This window comes from Bos javanicus, chromosome 1, assembly GCF_032452875.1.
Source record: "Bos javanicus breed banteng chromosome 1, ARS-OSU_banteng_1.0, whole genome shotgun sequence".
NCBI lineage: Eukaryota > Metazoa > Chordata > Mammalia > Artiodactyla > Bovidae > Bos > Bos javanicus.
The window spans coordinates 72,525,440-72,541,341 of record NC_083868.1 but is presented as its reverse complement, the minus strand read 5'-3'; the positions used below and the strand labels follow the sequence as shown (position 1 = coordinate 72,541,341).

Sequence of the window (15,902 nt, the reverse complement as noted above, 5' to 3'; positions counted from 1 at the left end):
TACTAGTTAAAAAGTTTTATGTATTTCCAACATTCTGCAACATGTTTTCCTTCCAAATATTTAATGAACTATGATTTCATGTTTAAATGAATATAAATAATCAACCAACTGAAAAGTCACAGTATTAACACAGCATTCTTAGTCTCTTAATTTCTATGCTCATTCATTTCTACACATATTCCCTGTTGCTTTTTAAAGAATGAAAACTACCAAAACATGATTAAATTTATAGAAATTAACTTCAATTCTATTTTTACTCCAATAAATAATGTCACACACTGAATTACCACTAGTCATGACCGTAAGTTTTCATAAGACAATTACTTTAACACAACACAGCATTTTTAACTTAAAGGGGACCCAAAAAAGTATCACACTTAGAATTTTTGATTTATGATACAACTACAAAACTTGTCAAGTTTCTTCTATACCTTTTCCTACTTACATCTTTCTAAAATGCCTAAGTCTTTGGCTAAAATAGGATATCTCAAGGTCTGAGATAACTCAAACCATAGTTTTGCACAAAAATAAGAATCTGATTTAAACGGTATTGGTTTAGAGAGCAATACCTTTTTAAAATTATCATAAAGATATAGTCAAATATAGGATTATGGCAAAGTTTTAATATTTAATATAAAGAAACATAAAGATTAAAAATAACATGAACAACAAAACTAATTATCCACATTGAAGGCACTCTTTGCCACTTCATTCAATAAGTCTCCATGAACAGGACTGGAAGTAAAACTTAAAACACAGCAATTAAGTAAGTACTCTCCCTTACCAGAAGTCACCCTTTTCAACGGTAATCCCTCAATATAAAAATGCGATGTAGGAAATACGTAATTAACAATTATTTGCTAAACAAAGTCAAAAATGCAAAAATTATTCATTGTAGGTATAGAAACTTGACCCTTGGAGACATTAATGAACAGATTATCTCTTTTTAAAGGCCTGCAACTAGTAGAACTTTGTCTACTTTACTTGCTAGTAAGAGGTTTTATATTCCTTTGCAGAGCCTTAATTTTTAAGCTTCTCTCTCATCTAGAGATTATAATTTATTATCTGACTATCAAATACAATCTAATTAACAAACCCAAGAAAGAAACAGCCACATTTTAACCAAAGCAGTAATGATCTCTCTGAACCACTGTTTCAATATTACATATCAATTAAAGGGAAATAAAATAATAGCTATATTCAAGATGGGGGGACGCAGTAACATTTTAACACAACTGAAACAGTACCTTTGTCCTGGATTCGGTTTCTTTATTCCCATTTTTTCCAAATTAGCTTCATAAACTCTATTTATAACATCATTCCCCAACTCACACATAAGCTGTTTGGCAGAGAGACAGAAAATAAGCTATAATTTCCTAAAATATACTATATTAATCCTTAAGCAAATACTTAATTCTTTGCAAGTTCTGAAAATGCATATATCACAATGATGCTGAAAGTTAAACAAAATGAAATGAGGACTGAGAGCATTATCAGCATTTTTCCATTTTTCACCAGAATACCTCCCTTAGATTACTACTCTTTAAGACAGGGTTTCTCCTCACACATCTTCTGCCAGACTTCTATCCCTCCACTGTGGTTAGCACAAGGCTATATACCCACAACATTAGCTAAGTTAACCAAAAAAAAGAAGCCTAAGTCCAGATAGGTTAAGCTTTAAACAACTCAGAACTGAAGTAAACTATTTTCTCCTTGGGCTTCCCTGGTGGCTCAGACAGTTAAAAATCTGCCTGAAATGCAGGCGACCCGGGTTCAATTCCTGGGTAGGGAAGATCTCCTGGAGAAGGAAATGGCAACCCACTCCAGGACTCTTGCCTAGAGAATACCATGGAGAGAGGAGCCTGGCAGGCTACAGCCCATGGGGTTGCAAAGATTTGGACATAAATGAATGACTAACACACACACATTTTCTCCTTAGATTTTATTTACATTTCTAAATATTGCTTTAGTATTTTTTTAAAAGTATCAGACAGCTGTGTTTCAACCAAAATTTCTAAAATGAATCCAATGAGTTCATATCTACCCACAGTTGAGGCAGAAGTTAGATTTCTAGCTCCCACCTCCCCCTTACTCCTTCTTTGATTTCATATCAATTTATACAATCTATACAAATAGGGCTCTATCATATGAGCCAACTTATCACTTCCATTTAGAGGTTTACACAGTAATTCCACAAAGAAAACTTTTTTACTTTACATAATTGAAAGGATTATGTGTTTATCTATGGATTGAAATAAAAACACAAATGCATTAAGAAACACAATTTTCAGACAAATAAATGTAGAATACACTACATCCTTTAAGCTACCATTTTTAACAATAGGTAAACTAAACAGTGGGAATTAAAATGGCTACATTATTAATCAGTATAAATTTTGAAAGTCTTGGGCTTCCTGGTAGTTCAGATGGTAAAGAATCCGCCTGCAGTGTAGGAGGCCCCATTTCGATTCCTGGGTTGGGAATATCTAGAGAAGGGATAGGCTACCCATTTCAGTATTCTTAGGCTTCCCTGGTGGCTCAGCTGATAAAGAATCTGCCTGCAATGCGAGAGACGTGGGTTCAATCCTGGGTCGGGTAGATCCCCTGGAAAAGGGTAAAGCTACCCACTCTAGTATTCCGGCCTGGAGAATTCCATGGACTGTATAGTCCATGGGGTCGCAAAGAGCTGGACATGACGGGGCAACTTTTACTTTCACTTATCAAAAACCCAGTGATGATCTAAAATTATTTATGGCACTTTCATAGGTATGAATCCTTACACAGGGAAAAAGGATGTCTTAATTTGATGACTACTACCCCTGACATATGTAAATTTTCAAATGTGCCTATGCTAAAATAATGCCATAATAACATGATATACCAACCTGTTATGCAGCTCACTCTGACAATATCTCATATTCTTAATAAAAAATTATATAATTACAAAATATTAAAATTAAGGCACAGAATCTAATTTTTGAGAAAACATAAAAATGCAAGGGTGCTAGTCTCCTTAAAAAAGTGAACTGACATACAATTAGGAGTGCTACTTAAGCTTAGCAACTTAAAAAAAACAGTAAGAAAACACCAGATTTGCCAAAATAACATCAGATATATTCCGATACAATTTAATTCACTGTTGGCATTGAGAAACTCATACATTTGCAAATCCAGATTCTAAAATATTGACTTTTGGGGATTCCCTGGTGGTCCAGTGGTTAGGACTCTGCCCTTCCACTGCAGAGGGCACAGGTTTGATTGCTCGTTGGGGAACTAAGATCCTGCATAGCCAAGTGGCAAAAGAATAAATAAATTTAAAAAATCTTGACTTTTATGTGAAAACATAAAATATTTTAAAGCAAATATTTATTTTACCTTTAAAAGTTCAGGCTCCCAGGTATCCAAAGTTAAAGATCGTACTTTTGAGAAATGAACTCCAAGACTCCTAAGTCAGAAAAAGAAAAGACTGCATCAATATATAAAACTTTCAAATCTCTATTTGCACATTATGCAAGTGATTTTTCTATCTTAATGTGACACAGTCTCTAATATAGCCCTCAACACATATATACATATGGATAGATCTTCTGGTTAATGGTGAATCAAAGTCCTCGAAATCACTTCACAAACCAGAATTTTATCCACTTCATAAAAGGTACAAAGACACAAACTGGCAGCAAAATTAGGCAGGAGGGAAAGTCCTCTAACCCCTGGGAAAGAAACATGTACGTGTGTTTAACCAAAAGAAGCCTCTCACCCCAGGCGGGCCTACTCACCGATGAATCCCAGAACACTCAATACACAGGGTGATGCCCAGGTTGATGCTGGCCCACCGTGGGTCTGCCAGACCACAGTCACAACAGCTGGCATTCCCAGGTATACACTGGACTCGCTGCAATGCACTTTCTCCTTTTAATAGCTTATCTTTTGACTCATTTCCAGAATCCAGGCTCCCTGTGGATGGAGACGATTTCTTATCCAGCTTCTAAAAGAATTAAGATTTAAAAAAACAAAAAAGGATTGTAATACTACATTGCACACTACATGCTCCAAACAAAAGCTGCCAATCAACAATCTGAAGGCCTATTATGGGCCTAAGAAGGACACTGTTCTAAACACTGGGGGTTCAAGAATGAAAACATACAGGATCTGCCATCAATTGGCCTTTAGTCTTATACAGAAAAACACATTAATAAAAAATAACTTGACACAATGATTGTATGTACAAGATAAAAGGCAAAGAGAAAGAGGAACAGGAATTTAGCATGCAGGATGAGAGACAGAGAGAGTATGCATGAGACTATTAAGACTCAAGAAGAAAATAAATACTATTTTATACCAAGTTTTTCCAAGGTATTCAATGAACTGCAAGCAAGTTGTTTCAATTACTGCAGTGAATTACTGAAAATGGTATGGCCTTTTACTAAAGAACAGATCAACTGCATAATTATAATTACAGAGTGAACCAACAATATAACGCACAATGTCTAAAAGCTCATGAGAAACCAGGAGAAAAGCAAAAGGTGGCAGATAAGCAAAAAACTAACTTTTTAAGTGCCCAGCAAAGACTATACCAATAATGACCAAGTACAAAAACAGAGTTTGAGGATCCTATGCAAATAAATATATGGCCTAAAAAGTCTTTTGGTTTAAAAACATTTCAACTTTAATAAGCCAGTATTTTAGAACAGAATTCACACAAATATAATCTTGCCCTCCTTGAAAACTCGATACTGGATGCTTGGGGCTGGTGCTCTGGGACGACCCAGAGGGATGGTATGGGGAGGGAGGAGGGAGGAGGGTTCAGGATGGGGAACACATGTATACGTGTGGTGGATTCATTTTGATATATGGCAAAACCAATACAATATTGTAAAGTTAAAAAAAAAAATAGCCATTAAGTGTGGCTAGGCAAAGAAAGTGTGGGGATATGGAATTACAGAGAGGACTGAGCTGGGTGAGGAGCATACCCTCAGATGAGAGTGACCCCATGCAGGTTGCTGGTTCCCAAGCAGGGGAAGAAGGATTTCTGCGTAGGGAGACAGTCCAACAAAGGAAACGAGAGCCTGAAGACAGAGAGGAACCACCAAGTGGTAGCACCACCTGGTGTGAGGTGTTAGTCTGGCAGGTGGGAAATGGCAGCAGAGCAAGCATACTGGTCACAGCAGGGGGACTGAGCATATGAGCAAAGCTGCTAACAATAAAGGAAGTCAGATTTCTTACTTCAGAGAAAGGAGTTATTTATATGAAAAGGGAGAAAGTTAGAACAAACCCTGTTGTACTACATTAGGACTGGAGATGACAATAGGTGCCCTAATGGTTTTAATATAAATAGATTTATAAAGCGGTAAAGATGTAAAATAATATATACACATGTATATTCCTTTATTTTGCTTTCTAAAAACTGTTCTCTACCCAAAAGAACTAGTGTACTTTGAAGAAATTGCTGATTTCAAGGCTGGTGCAGAGAAAGTACAAAAAGATGAACTCAGGACATCTCATCATGCTAGAAGGTAGGGAAGAACTTCAAGATTGTTGGGGAAATGTCAAAAGGATACAGAATCCAGGGCTGCACTAGAGAAACGAGTCAATCTGAGCAACAAAACAAATAATGATAGTAATGAATCATAATACATTGATTAAAACAGGGTTGTATCCTCATATAATTAAATTTAAAAATTAAAGTTTGAATAGGAAAGAATATTTACATAGTCTCAAAGTACATACACCCAATACATACAAAATACTATTACAAAGACAGTATTTTCAGTAGAGATGTCTAGCATGCACTACCTTAATCAAGTCATCAAAGTTAACATCACCAAAAATGGGACAAATCAAAATCTCAGGCCACCTGAGAAGATGCAGTGAGAAGAACACAGCATAATTTATATAATACTCCTACCAACAACGCACAACTTTGTAAGTAAACATTTCAACAATGGGGGATATTCTATAAAAGTTGCAATCTTCGATACAATCAAGGTCAAGAAGGTCAAAGTAAAATTGAGGGACTATTACCAAAACTGAAGGAAACTGAAGAATCATGACAACTAAAAGAAACCTGTGCTTCTAGACTAGATCTTTTTGCTGTAAAGAACACTACTGGGACAACTATTAAAACTTGACATTTGAGAATTAAATGGTAGTACTGTACCAATGCTCATTTCTTGATTATGATTATACAGGAGAAATGTCCTAGTTGTGAGAAGAACTCACTAAACTAATAATGGGTGGTGTACCATATGTTAGCTGCTTACTCTGAAATAGTTCAGGGGAAAAATAATTTGCATTACTTGGAACCTCTCTGTAAGTTACAGATTACTTTAAATTTTAAAAAAAGAAATAAAACCTATGTTACTAAAACATATTTGATAATGTGAATTAGCTTGTAAGCAATTACACAGAAAAAGGATGTCAATGCACAAATCACGCTGGTTCACTCTCAGTATTCCTCTAATGCTTTTGCACCAAATTAGAGAAGCTGAAAGCAAAGTACGGTAACACAGAACCTGGCTGGACACCTCAAGGAATACAGGACTACAAATGACACCCACCCTTCACTCTCCTTGGCTCATTTTGGCCACGTGCTATGACTTGAAAGTGTTTACTACACCATTCTCTCTGATATTTATGCGTTGTGCACATGTCACCAAAGCCTCAGCCCTTCTGTACCCTTCCTTTAAGCTATCTTCACCAATTTTTAAAGGTAAGCCCTACCTGTCCTCTATACTATAGTGTTTATTTATTAGGAATTCAACTGTGCTAATATTTTTATTGAGATTTTAAAGTTCCTAAAATTATTCAAGTTACAAACTTAGGTAGATTTTAGGTTGGCCCTATCTCTATTTTTCCTGTAATCCCTACTATTCCTGGTGTACAATTCTGCTAACACAGGCATTTCAGCAATCCACCAGCTTCCTCATCAATATGATCTGGATACACATCTAAATTTGTTCCTTCTCACAACTCCGCTAAAAACTAGAGAAATTTTTCAAGGCATCACATGAGTCCTTATTGCACAAAGGTGTGATAATTTGAATGTGAAAAAAGAGTAATTACCACAATTAATTGGGACCCATTATGTTTTTTAAAATCCGGGAGTTTATAATGATATCCCCCATAACATTTATCTGTCCCCACTTCAGGTAGCTAATAAATCAACCAAATGTGGTAATTAAAAGCAAAAATTTAAGCATCTCTTATTAAACTAACTAAATAGCTCCACTGATAAAGAAAACCTGTATTTCACATAAGAATGCAAGTTAATAAATGGATATGGGAAAAGAATTAGAAAATCATCATTTCGCAATTCCCAATACAATTACAAGCTCAGCTACAAAACTAGTAAATGAATGGTTGATGGGGACGAGACTTTATAGGGTTAAAGTAAGACAAAGTAGATTTGTTATACAAAGCAATGAAGTATTAATAGACTGGGAACAAGAAAAGAAATGCACCATGACAATGAAGGGATCACACTGGCCTCTCCCTAATCCACCATGTCTGCTTTATCTTCACGAAGAAGATTTTAGCATTAGCAATGGTTGGGTAACAATATTGTATTTCTCTCATTGTAACACGAAGTATACACATCACCTATGTCGTAGTCTATGACAAGGAATTCTGGAACAGAAAGTCTAACCTTTTCAGCAAGTCATTGTCATGGAAAAAAAAAAAGGAACTATTCTAGACTGAAAGACAAGGAACATTGGACTAGATGCTATGCCCAGTCACAAAAAAGATCCTACTTTGTAAAACAGGTTGTAAAAGACATTTTTAGGATAACTGAAAGGATAAATAAAATTGACAAACCATTAGCCAGACTCATCAAGAAACAAAGGGAGAAAAATCAAATCAACAAAATTAGAAACGAAATGGAGAGATCACAACAGACAACACAGAAATACAAAGGATCATAAGAGACTACTATCAACAATTATATGCCAATAAAATGGACAACGTGAAGAAATGGACAAATTCTTGAAAAGTACAACTTTCAAAACTGACCAGGAAGAAATAGAAAATCTTAACAGACCCATCACAAGCATGAAATTGAAACTGTAATCAAAATCTTCCAGCAAACAAAAGCCCCGGTCCAGACGGCTTCACAGCTGAATTCTACCAAAACTTTAGAGAAGAGCTAACACCTATCCTGCTCAAACTCTTCCAGAAATTGCAGAGGAAGGTAAACTTCCAAACTCATTCTATGAGGCCACCATCACCCTAATACCAAAACCTGACAAAGATCCCACAAAAAAAGAAAACTACAGGCCAATATCACTGATGAACATAGATGCAAAAATCCTTAACAAAATTTAGCAATCGAATCCAACAACACATTAAAAAGATCATACACCATGATCAAGTGGGCTTTATCCCAGGGATGCAAGGATTCTTCAATATCCGCAAATCAATCAATGTAATACACCACATTAACAAATTGAAAAATAAAAACCATATGATTATCTCAATAGATGCAGAGAAAGCCTTTGACAAAATTCAACATCCATTTATGATAAAAACTCTCAGAAAGCAGGAATAGAAGGAACATACCTCAACATAATAAAAGCTATATATGACAAACCCACTGCAAACATTATCCTCAATGGTGAAAAATTGAAAGCATTTCCTCTAAAGTCAGGAACAAGACAAGGGTGCCCACTTTCACCATTACTATTCAACATAGTTTTGGAAGTTTTGGCCACAGCAATCAGAGCAGAAAAAGAAATAAAAGGAATCCAAATTGGAAAAGAAGAAGTAAAACTCTCACTATTTGCAGATGACATGATCCTCTACATAGAAAACCCTAAAGAGTCCACCAGAAAATTACTAGAAATAATCAATGACTACAGTAAAGTTGCAGGATATAAAATCAACACAGAAATCCCTTGCATTCCTATACACTAATAATGAGAAAACAGAAAGAGAAATTAAGGAAACAATTCCATTCACCATTGCAACAGAAAGAATAAAATACTTAGGAATATATCTACCTAAAGAAACTAAAGACCTATATATAGAAAACTATAAAACACTGTGAAAGAAATCAAAGAGGACACTAATAGATGGAGAAATATACCATGTTCATGGATTGGAAGAATCAATATAGTGAAAATGTATACTACCCAAAGCAATTTATAGATTCAACGCAATCCCTATCAAGCTACCAACAGTATTCTTCACAGAGCTAGAACAAATAATTTCACAATTTGTATGGAAATACAAAAAACCTCGAATAGCCAAAGCGATCTTGAGAAAGAAGAATGGAACTGGAGGAATCAACCTGCCTGACTTCAGCCTACTACAAAGCCACAGTTATCAAGACAGTATGGTACTGGCACAAAGACAGAAATATTGATCAATGGAATAAAATAGAAAGCCCAGAGATAAATCCACGCACATATGGACACCTTATCTTCGACAAAGGAGGCAAGAATATACAATGGATTAAAGACAATCTCTTTAACAAGTGGTGCTGGGAAATCTGGTCAACCACTTGTAAAAGAATGAAACTAGACCACTTTCTAGGATTAAAGGGAAATAAAATCAAAAATAAACAAATGGGACCTAATTAACCTTAAAAGCTTCTGCACATCAAAGGAAACTATTAGCAAGGTGAAAGACAGCCTTCAGAATGGGAGAAAATAATAGCAAATGAAGCAACCGACAAACAACTAATCTCAAAAATATACAAGCAACTCCTACAGCTCAACTCCAGAAAATAAACGACCCAATCAAAAAATGGGCAAAGAACTAAATAGACATTTCTCCAAAAAAGACATACAGATGGCTAACAAACACATGAAAAGATGCTCAACATCACTCATTATCAGAGAAATGCAAATCAAAACCACTATGAGGTACCATTTCACACCAGTCAGAATGGCTGCGATCCAAAAATCTACAAATAATAAATGCTGGAGAGGGTGTGGAGAAAAGGGAACCCTCTTACACTGTTGGTGGGAATGCAAACTAGTACAGCCACTATGGAGAACAGTGTGGAGATTCCTTAAAAAACTGGAAATAGAACTGCCTTATGATCCAGCAACCCCACTGCTGGGCATACACACACTGTTCATCGCAGCACTGTTTATAATAGCCAAGACATGGAAGCAACCTAGATGTCCATCAGCAGATGAATGGATAAGAAACTGTGGTAATGTATAGAACAGTCTTATGGACTCTCATTGCAACATGTAAAATATCATGTAAGAAACAGTTGCCAGTCAGGTTCGATGCACGATACTGGATGCTTGGGGCTAGTGCACTGGGACCAGGATGGGGAACACACGTATACCTGTGGTGGATTCATTTGATGTTTGGCAAAACTAATACAATTATGTGAATGACATGATACCTGTAATCTACTTTAGAAACTTTCCCATTTTATTGTTTTCCTCTATTTCTTTGCATTGATCACTGAGGAAGGCTTTCTTATCTCTCCTTGCTATTCTTTGGAACTCTGCGTTCAAGTGGGTATATCTTTCCTTTTCTCCTCTGCTTTTCACTTCTCTTCTTTTCACAGCTATTTCTAAGGCCTCCTCAGACAGCCATTTCACTTTTTTGAATTTCTTTTCCTTGGGGATGGTCTTGATTCCTGTCTCCTGTACAATGTCACGAACCTCCGTCCATAGTTCATCAGACACTCTGTCTATCAGATCTGTATAGTCATAAGGGATTTGATTTAGGTCATACCTGAATGGTCTAGTGGTTTTCCCTACTTTCTTCAATTTCAGTCTGAATTTGGCAATAAGGAGTTCATGGTCTGAGCCACAGTCAGCTCCCAGTCTTATTTTTGCTGACTATATAGAGCTTCTCCATCTTTGGCTGCAAAGAATATAATCAATCTGATTTCGGTGTTGACCATCTGGTGATGTCCATGTGTAGAGTCTTCTCTTGTTTTGTTAGAAGATGGTGTTTGCTATGACCAGTGCATTCTCTTGGCAAAACTCTATTAGGCTTTGCCCTGCTTCATTCTGTACTCCAAGGCCAAATTTGCCTGTTACTCGTTCCTTGAATTCCTACTTTCGCATTCCAGTTCCCTATAAAGAAAAGGACATCTTTTGGGGGTGTTAGTTCTAGAAGGTCTTGTAGGCCTTCAGAGAACTGTTCAGCTTCTTCAGCATTACTGGTTGGGGCACAGACTTGGATTACAGCGATACTGAATGGTTTGCCTTGGAAACGAACAGAGATCATTCTGTCATTTTTGAGACTGCATCCAAGTACTGCATTTCAGACTCTTTTGTTGACTATGATGGCTACTCCATTTCTTCTAAGGGATTCCTGCCCGCAGTAGTAGATATAATGGTCATCTGAGTTAAATTCACCCATTCCAGTCCATTTTAGTTCGCTGATTCCTAGAATGTCGATGTTCACTCATGCCATCTCCTGTTTGACCACTTCTAATTTGCCTTGATTCATGGACCTAACATTCTAGGTTCCTATGCAATATTGCTCTTTACAGCATCTGACCTTGCTTCTATCACCAGTCCTATCCACAACTGGGTGTTGTTTTAGCTTTGGCTCCATCCCTTCATTCTTTCTGGAGTTATTTCTCCATGGATCTCCAGTAGCATATTGGAGTGGCACCAGTGGCACCTACTGACCTGGGGAGTTCATCTTTCAGTGTCCTATCTTTTTGCCTTTTCATACTGTTCATGGGGTTCTCAAGGCAAGAATACTGAAGTGGTTTGCCATTCCCTTCTCCAGTGGACCATGTTCTGTCAGCCTTCCTCAGTGGTCAATGCAAAGAAATAGAGGAAAATAACAGAATGGGAAAGACTAGAGATCTCTGCAAGAAAATTAAAGATACCAAAGGAACATTTCATGCAAAGATGGGCTCAATAAAGGACAGAAACGGTAGGGACCTAAAGGAAGCAGAAGATATTAAGAAGAGGTGGCAAGAACACACAAAAGAACTGTACAAAAAGAACTTCACGACCCAGATAATCATGATGGTGTGATCACTCACCTAGAGCCAGACATCCTGGAATGTGAAGTCAAGTGATGCTTAGGAAGCATCACTACGAACAAAGCTAGCAGAGGTGATGGAATTCCAGTGGAGCTATTTCAAATCCTGAAAGATGATGCTGTGAAGTGCTGCACTCTATGTGCCAGCAAATCTGGAAAACTCAGCAGTGGCCACAAGACTGGAAAAGGTCAGTTTTCATTCCAATCCCAAAGAAAGGCAATGCCAAAGAATGTTAAAACTACTGCACAATTGCACTCATCTCACACACTATAAAGTAATGCTTAAAATTCTCCAAGCCAGGCTTCAGCAATACGTGAACCAGAAGTTCAAGCTGGTTTTAGAAAAGGCAGAAGAACCACCAGAGATCAAATTGCCAACATCTGCTGTATCATCAAAAAATCAAGAGAGTTCCAGAAAAACATCTATTTCTGCTTTATTGACTATGCCAAAGCCTTTGACTCTGTGGATCACCATAAACTGTGGAAAATTCTTCAAGAGATGGGAAGACCAGACCACCTGACCTGCCTCTTGAGAAACCTATATGCAGGTCAGGAAGCAACAGATAGAACTGGACATGGAACAACAGACTGGTTCCAAATAGGAAAAGAAGTACGTCAAGGCTGTATATTTGTCACCCTGCTTATTTAACTTATATGCAGAGTACATCATGAGAAACGCTGGGCTGGAAGAAGCACAAGCTGGAATCAAGATTGCCGGGAGAAATATCAATAACCTCAGATATGCAGATGACACCACCCTTATGGCAGGAAGTGAAGAGGAACTAAAAACCCTCTTGATGAAAGTGAAAGTGGAGAGTGAAAAAGTTGGCTTAAAGCTCAACATTCAGAAAAGTAAGATCATGGCATCTGGTCCAATCACTTCATGGCAAATAGATGAGGAAACAGGGGAAACAGTGGCAGACCTTACTTCTGGGGGCTCCAAAATCACTGCAGATGGTGCCTGCAGCCATGAAATTAAAAGATGCTTACTCCTTGGAAGGAAAGTTATGTCCAACCCAGACAGCATATTGGAGAAGGCAATGGCAACCCACTCCAGTACTCTTGCCTGGAAAATCCCATGGACAGAGGAGCCTGGTGGGCTGCAGTCCATGGGGTCGCTAGGAGTCAGACACGACTGAGCGACTTCACTTTCACTTTCATGCATTGGAGAAGGAAATGGCAACCCACTCCAGTGTTCTTGCCTGGAGAATCCCAGGGATGGGGGAGTATGGTGGGCTGCCATCTCTGGGGTTGCACAGAGTCGGACACAACTGAAGCGACTTAGCAGCAGCAGACAGCATATTAAAAAGCAGAGACATTACTTTGCCAACAAAGATCCGTCTAGTCAAGGCTATGGTTTTTCCAGTGGTCATGTATGGATGTGAGAGTTGGACCATTAGGAAAGCTGAGCACCGAAGAATTGATGCTTTTGAACTGTGGTGTTGGAGAAGACTCTTGAGAGTCCCTTGGACTGCAAGGAGATCCAACCAGTCCATCCTAAAGGAGATCAGTCCTAGGTGTTCATTGGAAGGACTGATGTTGAAGCTGAAACTCCAATACTTTGGCACCTGATGCAAAGAGCTGACTCTTTTGGAAAGACCCTGTTGCTGGGAAAGATTGAGGGCAGGAGGAGAAGGGGATGACAGAGGATAAGATGGTTGGATGGCATCACCAACTCAATGGACTTGGGTTTGGGTGGACTCCGGGAGTTGGTGATGAACAGGGAGGCCTGGCGTGCTGCTATTCATGGGGTCGCAAAGAGTCAGACATGACTAAGTGACTGAACTGAAATGAACTTAAGAAACTCATGGTTTTTTAATTTAAAAAAACAAAAAACATTTATCCATAAGAATATGGATAACAGAAAAGAAAATAAGGGCAACAAAATTCGGGGAGCTGCAAAGTGGCTGGATGAATTGTAACAGAGTAGACCAAGGCAAAATCTAAGGAAATTTTAAGAAAAATCTAAGAGTTCATCAATTTACATCACATAAAAGACAAAAGGCTCAAGGATTTGTACCAGTTAATCTTGGAAGTGGGGATGAAAATAGGAGAAATTATTAAGAAAAAGTTAGATCAGAGGTCCCTTCCCCAATGCTGCCATTAGTGAACTGTTCTCTACAAAGACATACAAATGACAAGAGGTTCATTCACTGAGAAAGAAAACAGAAAGTTACTAGATGGCATTTACCTAAAAGGAGGTAAGCACAGGATTAAATGAACATATATATAACTGAATGCTGGGTTCCCCAGGAATTAACTCCCAGCCAGTCCTTTACCTCTACACAGGAGAACAGTGAGTCTTCTCTGGGGACTCTTAGCTGAAAAGATTCCAAAGATCCTAACTCGAATTGTTCCTCAACAAATGGTCCACACTTTAGTGAAGCTCACCGTCAACAAAGTCCTATGTTCTTACAGCAAATGCAACCAGGCGCAGATAACAAGATAGCCAAGGAAAGCCCCTAATAAAATGGTTCTCAACACTGCTTGAACAGAGAAATCACTTATTAGTAGAAAGCTTTTAAAAATATTGATGCCTGGGCCCCAACTCCAATCAACTGTTCTGGGGTGGTACCTAAGCACTGGGATTTTTTAAAACTTCCTGTATTATTATACTGTGCAGTCACAATTAAGAAACACAAATCTAATACTGCATGCATGAAAAAAGAACAGGTTTATGTATATAAACATTCAGTAAACAAAAAGAAACTCTTCAAAATTAAATATGCACTAGCACAACTGGAATATTCAATAGAAGGTTTGGAAGACTAACTGGTAAAATCTCCCAGATTGCAGAGCCAAAAAAAAAAAAAAACACACATACACACAAAAAAGAAATCATAAGACCAGTCCAAAAATTTCAGAAAAAGAAAACAAAGAAATTGGAGAGGAGGAATATTAAAGATTGGTGACAAGAAAGACTCCAACAGCAACTCTGGAAACAAGAAAACACTGCCATTAAAATTCTTAAGAATAATCACTACCAACCTAAAAATTCCACACTTAACCAAACTAAAAATGTGAGGATAGAATAAAGACATTTTTCATTTCTTAGGACTCACTCATGGCCTTGCTCAAAAGAGTCTGTAAACTTACTGGGTAGCTAACACCAGACTACAACGCCAGACTCTATATTCAGCTTATCTTCTCCAGGGAGATTTCAACTAAAAAATATGAGCTTTCCTTTTTTTTTGCTTTTCACCCAGTTTTAGTGTTTACCTTTCACATTCACTGTTTTATTAGATTAATAAAATATCTGAGGAAAAATACTTGCATCAGAATACCTGAGACACATATTCAAATACTGGATTAAACATACACTGAAATATTGGAATTAAAAGAAAAGTCAAGAGAAATAAACAAGAAACTAAATGTATAATTTAAAAATCAAACCCATTTCAATACAAAAAAATCATCCTCCATAAAAAAAGAATGTTATAATCATGCAATGTTGCAATTAAAATTAAAAACTTTGGCAAAATATCACTTTGTATTGCAGTACTGTTTACTAACCTCTGATTCATCACCCTTCTCTCTGTAAGCAGTAGCAATACTGGTCTGAACAGCCTTAATCCATGCCTGGCGCAGCTTTTCAGAATCCGCCTGAAGCATACAACTTCTAAAAGGAAATAACATTGTTTTCTCAGACACTAAATTAACCCAAAAAATAAGGTTTATTTTTTATTAACTTTGCTATATAATAATTTTCTAATAAAAAATACTGTGTTGAAAGGTTTTATTTCACTATCTTTAGGTTGTATGTTCATAAAGAAATCAAGAAGTCAATGAAATAAATTATCTACTGAAAACAAATCACCTATTCTGTGTATTAAAAAAACAAACTTTAAATTTGCCACATAAAATAACATTAATATTTTTCATTGGGTAGACATATGAAATAATAAGTTATCAAAGAAATTTACCTGATA

At 37.1% G+C, this 15,902-nt stretch overlaps 1 protein-coding gene across 5 annotated transcripts in view; it reads right to left on the bottom strand.

The window, feature by feature from the left end:
• ACAP2 (ArfGAP with coiled-coil, ankyrin repeat and PH domains 2) overlaps positions 1-15,902 on the bottom strand; it is a 175,313-nt gene that overhangs the window by 18,795 nt on the left and 140,616 nt on the right. For all 5 annotated transcript variants that reach the window (XM_061412309.1, XM_061412294.1, XM_061412325.1 and 2 more), the window contains 4 exons: positions 15,487-15,592; positions 3,777-3,985; positions 3,376-3,445; positions 1,248-1,339 (listed from right to left, as the gene is read on the bottom strand). In XM_061412309.1, the coding sequence (XP_061268293.1) occupies positions 1,248-1,339; positions 3,376-3,445; positions 3,777-3,985; positions 15,487-15,592 (477 nt within the window). The remainder of the gene's footprint in view (positions 1-1,247; positions 1,340-3,375; positions 3,446-3,776; positions 3,986-15,486; positions 15,593-15,902) is intronic.